The following is an 11663-nucleotide window of genomic DNA, read 5'->3' as shown; positions in this document are numbered from 1 at the left end:
CAACCTGAATGAGCCATCTCTACCATTTGGTAGAGTTGTGCAATGCTAAAATATGAAAAAACGAAAATGCACTTCCTTTGATGACACATATCGGCGGGACTTTAGAAGTTAGGACTATTTTGTTGACATATTATCGTTTCAGAGAAGTTGTACAGAATTATGAAATTTAATTCAACAAAAATACATCTTATAAGGGTCAAATATTTTTTTAAAAACATGCACTACCAAACAGTTGATTTGTCATTTTATGGTAAAGGTAGAGAAGATAGTTAATGTTGGTAAAATTAGGGGGAAAAAAAAGATTAGTGTTGTTAAAATTATTACTTTAATATATTGATCCAAAAATTGCACTCAATCTGACTTCTCTGAATGTTGTTCTCATTATGAACAGACGTCTCAACCGTTTGGTAGAAGACTGTATCTGAAACATTGTAGGGTCTAATTAAAACAAATATCTAATGACTGTCATTATTGTTATAATAAGTGAATAAAAAATGCAAATAAATAATTTTTCCTTTATTTATCATTTCGCTTGGTAAACATGCGAAACAAAACATGAATATGCCGATAAAAATGTCCAAGAGTGCTTGAGTGCAACAGCTGAGTCCTCGACAAAACCTCCCGACCTTGATTTTCAGTTGCAGAAGAATTTGTCCTTGTGCAGTCCTGTGCATAGTCCCATGTCACAGTTTGACGCACGCACACATCTCTGCACATACAAAGGCGGCTTATAGGAAAATGACATGATGTAAAAAAAAAAGAATAAAATTAGTCCACAATAAATCATTTAAAAACATTCCCTACCACGTGCACAATCCAACTGAAAAACAAACACATCTGTTAGGGGGGGAAATACAAAACATACAATAAGCCGGTTGCATAAGCGTGCACACCCTGAAACTAATACTTTGTTGAAACACCTTTTGATTTAATCACGGCATTCAGTCTCCTTAGGTAGGAGTCTATCATGCCCACTCTTGCTTGCAAAAGCGTTCCAAATCCCAAATCTGTCAGATTGTGAGGGCATCTCTTGTAGCTCTCCAAGTCTATCACCCCCCCCCCCCACACACACACACACACACACACAGATTTTCTATTCGATTTAGGCCTGGGCTCTGGCTGGGCCATTCCTAAAAATGTAATTTCCCTCTGGTAAATTTGGATGTTTGCTTGGGGGTCATAGACGTGAAACTCCTCGTCATCTACAGCTTTTTTAGGTTTTGAGCCAAAAGTGACTAGTATTTGAAATGGCCAAAAAGTTCAACCTTGGTTGGGAGATTGTTGTCACATGTACAACCAGAAATACCTGCAGCTCCTTTAGTGAGTTTTTTTGTACACTTCTGAGATCCCTTTAATGCTTTGTAAGTTCTCTGCAAACCATGGCACTTCTGCAACTGAGTAAAGGACATTTTATTCAGGGTTAATCAGAGTCTCTTTAATTGATGGCAAGCGTGTACCAAAGAAGACTGAATGATGTAATTAAATTGAAAGGTGCTTCAACAAAGTATTAGTTTAAGGGTGTGCACACTTATGCAACCAGCGACTTTTTTGATCCATTAACAAACGGTCGCATATGAGGCTGAATAGGCTCTTGTCTGTGAAGCATTTAAAGACTTTTGTTATCATAAAATAAAACAGAACATTATATGACGGTCCACCTAATGATGCCAAAGAAATGAACAGCTGATGTCCCAAATAATAAAACATTATTTGGGCTTCTATATATATATATTTTTTCCCCTCTAACAGATTTTTATGTTTTTCAATTGAATCGTACAATTGTGTGTTTTTGGGTTTTTTACATCACAAAAACCTGGCATTTTAACAGGTGTGTGTGTTATCACTATTGAATATCCGCTATAGTCTGCTGGGATGGGGATGTGAATTGAAATAACAAAGTTATTCCAAATTTAAAGATTTTGTCTATTTATTTATTCTAAAATGTATGGATATTTTTTTGGAAATTTGTTTTATGTGTCATTTGAATATTTCCAGAATTCTCAATGTATGCACAATGGTGTATTAAATAATCCAATATATATATATATATATATATAAAATAATCTAATTTCAGTATTATCTGTTTGCATCATCAACTCATTTGACCTCTTACTCTACATCAATGTAAGTTTTGCAGAAAATTTGCTCTGGTCCAAAAACATTTTTTTAAGCAAATTTTAATAACTTAAGTGCAGAACGTCGTCTTTTACAAGAGGAAATGTGTGTCAAACGTATTCTATCCGCTTTGTAATTTAACTTTTGTTCTTCAGTTTGTTTAAGACTATAGTGAGCAGTGCCGGTGGTGGACACTAGAGGCTTCTTCTTCTCCTCCATCAGCTCTCGTCTTGTTTTGGTTTGCTGGATGTGAGGCCACGCGCTCTGCTCTGCTGTAGCCGGTTGTAGCGGGAATGGCTCTCCCATGAGGCGGGGGAGCGGGCGTGTGTTTACTCGTTAGAGACGCAGACTGAAGTGCCGTAGTCATGGCCGGGGTTTTCGACATCGATTTGGATCAACCGGATGAGAAAGTCTCTGACGACGAACTTGAGGACGGGGTGAGTTGACGTGAACGTTTAGGCTAATGCTAGCGCTTCCTCTGTTAGCTAGTTAGCAACCCCTTAGCCGCTGCTACGGGGCCATGTACGGGGGCCTGCGTTGCTAACCAGGTATTCATTATCGGACATGTCCTCGTTTGACATTTTCCCGCGGATTTTATTCGTCCAGAATTAAACAACCACTGGTCCTTGTTTTCAAAGGTTTCTGTCTCATTTTCTGAATATAAAGCCACGAGCTTTAGCTCACAGTCAGTTTCGTCGCCCACACCAGACAAACATTTATATCAGATTAACAGTGTTGTCGGCTGACAGGTTGTTGTTATACCTGCCGAAGTAAACCTGGACACCGCTCCAATTCACTGTCGTTTAAGTGTCCGTTATTCGTGAAACAGACGACGAACGTTTACGCGACCAAGTCGGCAAATAAAGGGTTACCCGGTGAAAACGGCAAAACTGCCGTGAAACCGCGACAACGAGAGCAGAAGATAGACGTGCTGTTGTGGAGCGTCCGATAATGGACTCACGGCTTAACTGGCTCCATGCTATACATGGGTATTCATCTGTGTGATGGAAATACCTCCCCGTGCAGCCGGTACTATGAACGACACATGTAGGTTTGCCCTGAGAAACGCAAAAGTTGTCAATAAGTGGAATGCTGATTAATTTAATATATAGTCAGCCACCAACAGGCTGCGACCATGATATAGACTGTATATATCTCTCTCTATATATATCTTTATTTATATAGTGAATCACCGGTAGCATTAAACCTGGGGACATTCAGTGAATTATTTAGTAAATAGATAATATAAAGATCAGAGGGCAAAGATGTTTAAGTAGAAAATTAACAAACAAAAATGTAGGCCACATTGTCCATAATATTTCATAAATATTGGCATAGGCTTTCTGGTCAGTGGCGATAGGACAATATACAACATTGTGGGTTGCATTAAAATCAGCATTTGCAATAGGTTGATCATGGTGAATTTCCATTATTGAGATAATGGTGAAAATTATTAAAATTGCAGTTTATTTCTCAGTCTGCAGGCTATTGCAGGCAGAAAATAGTGCCAAATTGATAACACAGTCTGACATACTGATGTGCAGCGGTTTTATTGTTCCAGTGTCTTAACATAACATATGCATGTTTGTGATTTAAAACCCATAAGATACAGTATGTGTCCCAAACTCTCTACTTTTCTCGACTCGGAACCATAGACTCGTTAAATTATTTAACCACATTGCATCCACTATACTCCTAGGGTCTGTGTCGTATAACTTAATGTTAAAAAACCCAAACTATCCCTTTAAGGATACAAACTAAATGAAGGCAGAGTATGGACAGAAGCCTCTGCTCACTTCCGTTTACAAATATTAAAATGATTTCAAAGTGTATTTTATATATATAGCAGTCATGTTATGAATAGCAAACTATTTTGGGCAGGATGATCATCTTGATGCACTTTGTCTCATGCTGATTTGTAAACAGTCCCTCCCTCTTGTGTCCTATTGTTGTGTTTTCAGGGCCAGCTCAGTGAGTACATGGACCAGTGCACTGGCTTTGACTTGTGAGTACATATGCCAATACTGTGAATCATTAAGTACAAAAACAGGACTCCAATACTGCATCAAGCATTTTATTTGGATCACTGTCATTGATCAATAAGGACTTTCACTGATTTTATGTATCCTGAAATGCTAATTTCTAAAAATGTGCCTTCCTCTAACCTGGATCTAGTAAATGCCCCCCACCCACCTTTTTTTTAAAGCATCCAGTAAACTCAATACACATTTATCCCTTTACCCATGTCTTTGTGTAGATTCCATATGTTGTCACACTAATGTATAAAGCTGCCTGTCTTGAACATTCTAAACTTGTTGAGTGAACGTTGTGAATGTTTTATTTATTATTTATTTTCTTTATTCTTTGTTTTGCCAGTAACATGGATGACTGTGAGAAGTTTGAAATTTCAGAGAACATCGTGAACAAGGGAACAGAGCAGATCAGGCCTGAATGCTTTGAGCTGCTGAAAGTTTTGGGAAAAGGTGGCTATGGAAAGGTGAGTCAAGTGATTCTTTATGATAATTTGGGTCCTTTACCAAACACTTGTAAATTGTCCTTTTTTAATTTATAAAACCATTTTTTTTCTATTCCAATGACTCCTAATTTATGGTGCATCTATTATCACAACGTGGCAGCAAATATTTATGATATTTAAGAGATTTCTTGAATGCAACTTGAAGCTGCTCCTCTAATCTCAACACGCTGTAGACCCCTCAGAAGTGATGCAATTTAGCTGGAGTTCAACATTTGACAAATAATGCCATTCAATACTCAAGTAGCTTTTTTGCTAGAAATGCCCATCCACAATTAACAGTTCACGTTCATTTGGATGCTGCCTTTCAACAACAAATTGACTGTTTCCCTTTGGGAAAAAAAGGTGTAATTGGACAGATCATAAACTCAGACTATGTAACAGAAAAGGTGTAGGTCCAGATTAATTTAGATGCTGGAACTTTTGTTTCCAAACAGAGATGTCGCTGTTATTTTTAATTTATTTTTTAATTTATCAGACACACCTACATACATGTATAATAAAATAAAGTCTCTGTTGTTTTTTTATTTATTTATTAAGTTATCAGACACACCTACATACATGTATAATAAAATAAAGTTTGATTTATCCAGCAGCTGAGGGTTTTTCTTGTCTTATATCTTTCAGTTTAGGCAATTAACTGGACTTAGACTTTTAATAAAAAGTGACTAAAGAAAGAATTATTGCAAGCAGAAATTTCTTGTGATACTTTTCATCATCACACTTCAGTACATTGGCCAGAATGACTGTGAAACGGTAGTATTAGTAATCTGGAATTAAAATGGTTGTAAATGTATTTATCCTGTAGCCTGTGTCATTGTTTTGTTTTTTTTGGTTTTACATGAAGTCATCTTTTACAGGTGTTTCAAGTTCGGAAGGTATCTGGCACAACGACTGGGAAGATCTTTGCAATGAAAGTTTTGAAGAAGGTGAGTGAATCTGTGTCTCTTAGTTGGCCAAATGTCTTTATTGTTAATCTTATATTAGCATTGAATACTGTTAAGTTTTTTTTTTTTTACCCCGTTTGGACTTGATGAACAGCAACGGTGTGACATTATTTGTATGCTGTGTCCTTCATTTCTGTCGAGCAATATACAGTGGCAGCATGTGGGCAAGAAGCATTTATTCTGTCAATCTGCTACATCGATCGATCTGTAACCATCCTGCTTTAATAGCGCAATGTTGCTGTTGCCTCAGTCTGTCTTGACATAAAACAATTCCTCTGCAAGTCGGTCTTATCGCCACAGAGGAGCTAAACATACACTGAGAAACACAGAGAGAGTCATGTGGAGCTGATGGGCTTCATCAGTATTGTGTGAACTAAATTTGACAGTGACCTTTTAAATAACATGCATAAAATGAAACTATGATTGTCATTCTGAGTGTCTTTTAGGGATGGCTATTCAAAGTAATGTTACAGAAATAGAAGAAAAAAACAAGTCAGAAACTTAATATTTTTGCTCTTTCAAGATTTATTGTGAATTGAGTCACGATAGTTTAGCATTTCAAAAAGCGGGTCACAATATACAAAGGTTGTGAAACACTGATCTAATCCAAATGTTTAAAAAGAAAAGACATTGTTTGGCACTCAGTTGACTACGAGGCTTTATGCAGCTCAACATTCACATACTATGTATATTACCATGTGTCCTCTATTGTGACAAACTGGTTCATTCAGCTCTAGCTACAAAAGAAGCGTAGACCACCCAAAATAATGACAACAGGCTTTTTCCTAAGAATTCCCAGAGATGCTTGGGTTCAACTTGGCCTCCTCTCTGCAGTTGACACATGTCTGACTTTGCTTGGAAAGCCAGCTCATATTCCCCGAAGCTAGACGTTCTCTTGTTTTTTTTTTTTTATTATTAACTGTAGCAACCATGCTGACGTTCAGATTCCCACTCCACCTCTGCACTTGTTGACACGATGAGCCATTATGGTTTCAGTTATGGCCTGAATATTTTCACACTCTGACTCTCTGTACTTCTTGGTTTCTTGCTAAGGCTATGATTGTACGTAACGCTAAGGACACGGCACACACCAAAGCTGAGAGGAACATTCTGGAGGAGGTGAAGCATCCTTTCATCGTGGACCTCATCTATGCCTTCCAGACAGGTGGAAAGTTGTACCTCATTCTGGAGTATCTGAGCGGTGAGCATATAACAGCAGATCAAATTTGATGATGTCTGAGTAGTGAAATATGAGTCTGCATTTCAACCGTCACTAAAATTGACAATGATTTATTTTTGTGTGACAGGAGGAGAGCTGTTCATGCAACTGGAAAGAGAGGGCATCTTTATGGAAGACACAGCATGGTAAGAACATATAGGAACCATAAAACACAGTGTTGATCCAAATGTTGGAATCTTTAAAGACAATGACAACCTGACACTGATATTTAGTGACGAACTTAAAACCTTCAGTTTGTTGAAAACCGGTCAGGTACGTGGTCAGTGTTTCTCAGGCAGCATCAGGATGTCACACATGTTGGTCAGTTACAGAAATGCCTGTAGCTGAAAACAGTGATTACATGAACTAAGCTGCTGATTAAATAAGGGTGTGTAATATTATGAGTAACCTATATGAGGTGGAGAACAACACCCATGGGAGCAGTGAGTGATGTTGAACATTATTATGGTGGAAAATTCACAGATGGAAAAGAAAATAAGAGACGGTACAAGAATAGATTATCACGATTAACTCCACTTCCTTGTTTCCCTTAAAAGTTTTTATCTGGCTGAAATCTCTATGGCACTGGGTCACTTGCACCAGAAGGGCATCATCTACAGAGACCTGAAGCCTGAGAACATCATGCTCAACAACAACGGTAAATAAACTTGATGTGTTCCTCAATAAAGGCAGAAGACTTTGAGATTTTTAGTTCAGTGTGATGATTTCGACACTCATTTCAGGACTTACTTGAATTTCCCAACGAGATGAAAAAAAGAACTTGCGTATCTACCTACGTGTATCTATCTAACCTGTCTGTCTTGTCTACATATGAACTGATGATTTTCCCAGATTGTCTTCATTGCCTTGGTTATCCGTTACTTTAATGCTGTGATCAATGTAATGCGCAGTTTCCCCTCATCTTCTTGCTGTGGTTCATTTTTTCTTTAAAGGGCATGTGAAGTTGACAGACTTTGGTCTATGCAAAGAGTCCATCCATGACGGAACAGTCACCCACACCTTCTGTGGAACTATTGAATACATGTACGTCACAGTCATTCATCACGCAGAATTTGACACAGAAACTGTATTGTGCATATTCTTCATCAGCATTTCCATTCTGTCTCCTTCATCAGGGCTCCAGAGATCCTAATGAGGAGTGGACATAACCGAGCAGTGGACTGGTGGAGTCTGGGAGCGCTCATGTATGACATGCTAACAGGCGCAGTAAGTGCACAGTACACCTCTTGATCACATTGCAGTTGTTGTTGGGATGATGCCTTTGTTTTGACTGTCGTTCCCCGATGCGCTTCTCTTTCACAGCCACCCTTCACTGGTGAAAACCGAAAGAAGACGATTGACAAAATCTTGAAATGCAAACTTAATCTCCCACCTTACCTCACACAAGAAGCCAGGGACCTTCTGAAAAAGGTGAGTTCTAAAATCCATCACTGGCTTAGTCGTCTCTTCAAAATGATATGGAGAGGCAGAACAAAAAGAGCCTTCGAACTTTGTCTTTCAGCTGCTGAAACGAAACGCCTCAATGAGACTCGGAGCTGGACCTGGTGATGCCGCCGATGTCCAGGTGAGAAGAATCAATCCCGCTGCTCACTTTTATTCCCTAACTCACTCACAAGTGGTAGTGGTTAAAATCTACCCTGACAAAATGGTACACCCCTTCATGTGACACGTCATCTTGTAAGCAGACACGATTCAACATGTTTTTACTCAAAAGAAAAGAAAGGCTGCTGTCAGCTGTTGTTATATTGTTATAGTGGAACATGGGAATTATGTGCTTGTAAGAAAACGTCTTCAACACCTGCTCGATTAGTTTCTGGTATGAACAGGAAACTGCAAACACATTTTGTTGTGGTGAGCTTTATGAAAGTAACATTGGTTTCCTTGGATTTGGTAATTCTGAAACATATATACTACTGTTCAAAGGTTGGGTCACGTAGAAATGTCCTTATTTTTTGAAGGAAAAGTACTTTTTAAAAATGAATATAACATTAAATTAATCAGAAATACTCTATACATTTCCAGCAACCATCTCTCTAGTGTTCTAATGGTACATTGTCTTTGCTAATCGCGTTAGAAGGCTATTTGATGATTAGAAAACCCTTGTGCAATTATGTTAGCACAGCTGAAAACAGTTTTGCTGGTTCTTGAAATGAACATTTTTATTATTTCTAATCTTGTCAATGTCTTGACTATATTTTCTATTAATTTTGCAACTCTTTTGATGAATAAAAGTGTGACTTATAATGGAAAACAACAACATTGTATAGGTGACTTCAAACCTTTTGAACGGGAGTGTATAATAACCCATCATTTGAAGTCCTTGTTTGAAGGAAGGCACTTCACCCTACTCCTCTACCTCAACAACCATCAGAAAATGAGGACTCTTTAATGGTAAACATGTGTGATTATGAAATATTAATGTTCTTATTCACTTTCCTAGGCTCACTCGTTCTTCAGACACATAAATTGGGATGACCTCCTTGCTCGCAAAGTAGAGCCTCCATTTAAACCTTTCCTGGTAAGGTTGTTTTTTTTTTAATGTCGCAATGTGACCCATTACTGCAACACGATTAACTGACCTACTTCTTTTGGCAGCAATCGGCCGATGACGTCAGCCAGTTTGACTCCAAGTTCACCAGCCAGACTCCAGTAGACAGCCCTGACGACTCCACGCTCAGTGAAAGTGCCAATCGAATCTTCCTGGTGGGTAACGAGTTCTGAACCTCCTCCTAAACAGTGGATGTTGTTGCTTATGTGTTCTTATGTTTGGTTTCATGTCAAGTTACTTCCGGTTAACACCATATTTGTGTATTATGTTCAACAAAGAACACTGATGAGGTTGCATCTTGAGCTTAACCAAATCAATGAATTTGAATGTAGTAAAAAAAATTTAATTATTGAATTACACTTAATTTGGTGCAGCATTGATAGCAGTGATAATGTGTCATTGTTGGTTTGATGAGGGTTTTTAATAGAAAGATATGGCATTTACTTGTTGCCCTTTACAGTTTTGTCTGACCCTCCAAAACAACAGAGGCGAGCACTGGACATATTTTTTTTCTTTTGAAAAGCAAGTCTTATGAGAATCAGTAAATGTGTCCCATCTGGTTTAGTGCTGTTTGTTTTCCTGGAAGCTTCAGTCACTGTTCCACCGCATTGCATGATATGGTTTGCTCAGCATTTTATTTCTCATCATCAGCTGTGGGTTGTTTTCAGAAAGGAAGAGGTGGACTCAGATCTCCCTCTGTTTTTGTCTCCCACCCGTTCCCCAGGGTTTCACATATGTAGCCCCATCTGTGCTGGAAAACGTCAAAGAGAAGTTCTCGTTCGAACCAAAAGTCCGCTCGCCGCGGAAGTTCCCGGGAAGCCCAAGAACACCTGTGAGGTAACAGCAAGTTGTTTTTGTCTCCAGTTCCACTAAATGCCATTGGTCATTTGCAGATTTCTCTCACAGTGAGTCATACCCACATTGATGACTCATTTGCTGACCTTGTAAACGTAGCCTACTTGGCTTAAATAAACTTATCCAGTGTAAATAAAGGCTTCTTTCCATTGCCACAACAGTAAAACTCTGAGAGCTTAAAAAATAAGTGATCACACTCATTGCAGTTCAAGTACACTGAGGTCAGTTGAAGAAACACATTTTGAGATATAAGATTTGATGGCATGCAAATATTTAAGCTCAATTCATTTCCCAGATTTTTGATGATTAATAACATCCAGTGTTTACACATAAGAACTGGGCTAATGCTCAGAATTGTCGAAGTTTCATTCATCTCCCTCTCCGACAGTCCGGTGAAGTTTGCGAGGGGAGACTGTTGGCCCAGGGGACCAACGCTGATGGGCGGCTCATCCCTGCTGTCACCGGCCTCTGGAGAGCAGCAGGTGGACGGTTCCGCTGTGGAGCAAATGGACACGAGTAGCAGTGGAGCCTCCGAGGCATCTGCGCCACTTCCCATCAGGCACCCTTCAGGCATGAATGCTGGGCTTTACAAAAAGCAGGCCTACCCCATGAACTCCAAGCGACCTGAACATCTACGCATGAATCTATGACGCTTGGCTTCCCTGCGAACATTAGGATTCCTTCCAATTTTCTTTTCCCTAATTGTTTTTTTCTTTTTTAAAGACTTGTAGACATTTTAAAAATTGACTGACACTCTCAACGCCGATCACCAGCTCTTCCAGCAGCGCCTTCTTCTATTCCGCAGACTCCGCTTCACCTCCTCAGCCTGTCACAGATAATCAGCTGTTACCTTATGCCGCTTTTCCACCATAAGGTCCCGCCGCCTCCTCAACGTGGGTAGAGTCATCACAGCACGGCTGCATGAAACTTGTTTTATACGCGACACACAAACTAGTGACTTTTAAAGCAGGTGTTTTCAATGTACTGAATCTTTAGAATCTGCTAAATCCTGCATGACCGAAGCACAGACACGGTCGACACGGTAGGGTTTGTGTAATGTGGCTCGTCACTCGCGAACGCTGGCTTTCAGCAGTGCTGTTGCTAAAGACAAAAAATATTGAGATTTTAGACATTTCCATGCTAAATGTTGGAGATTAATGCACGTTTTCAGGATTTTTAAGTCTTTTAAAATGATCTAGTTTGGCATCGTTCGGTTTGATTCTAGTGTCGGACATCTTGCTCGTGCATCTTCCAGTGACGGCACTCTGACCAACCGGTGGCCAGCAGTCTGATGACATCACACATAGTATTGGCTCCGCTCGCTTGGAACCTCGCCATGACTAAAAAAAAAAGTAGCAGGTCCTATCATTAATGGAAACAGAAAAAGCTGTGCTGAGGTGAGGCGAGTCACGCTGGGACCATGTA

General features: G+C 39.3%; 1 protein-coding gene across 2 annotated transcripts; it reads left to right on the top strand.

Annotated features, from left to right (window-relative positions):
- Positions 1-2480: 2480 nt before the first annotated feature.
- rps6kb1a (ribosomal protein S6 kinase b, polypeptide 1a) lies at positions 2481-10888 on the top strand (the record flags this gene model as incomplete). Of its 2 annotated transcripts, none has more annotated exons than XM_083908402.1 (15): positions 2481-2549; positions 4077-4120; positions 4492-4612; positions 5509-5577; positions 6649-6796; positions 6903-6960; positions 7372-7472; positions 7768-7858; positions 7951-8041; positions 8138-8245; positions 8337-8399; positions 9276-9353; positions 9431-9538; positions 10108-10220; positions 10627-10888. In XM_083908402.1, the coding sequence occupies 15 exons, from the start codon at positions 2481-2483 to the stop codon at positions 10886-10888; spliced, it is 1524 nt and encodes a 507-aa protein (XP_083764528.1). The 2 variants fall into 2 exon arrangements, with proteins under 2 accessions (XP_083764528.1, XP_083764527.1); XM_083908401.1 differs by having other exon boundaries at positions 2481-2552.
- Between the last annotated feature and the right edge of the window lie 775 nt (positions 10889-11663).

This window comes from Microchirus variegatus (assembly GCF_963457635.1).
Source record: "Microchirus variegatus genome assembly, chromosome: 2".
NCBI classification, from domain to species: Eukaryota; Metazoa; Chordata; class Actinopteri; order Pleuronectiformes; family Soleidae; genus Microchirus; species Microchirus variegatus.
The sequence above is the reverse complement of the archived record's forward strand: the minus strand, read 5'-3'. Positions and strand labels throughout refer to the sequence as shown.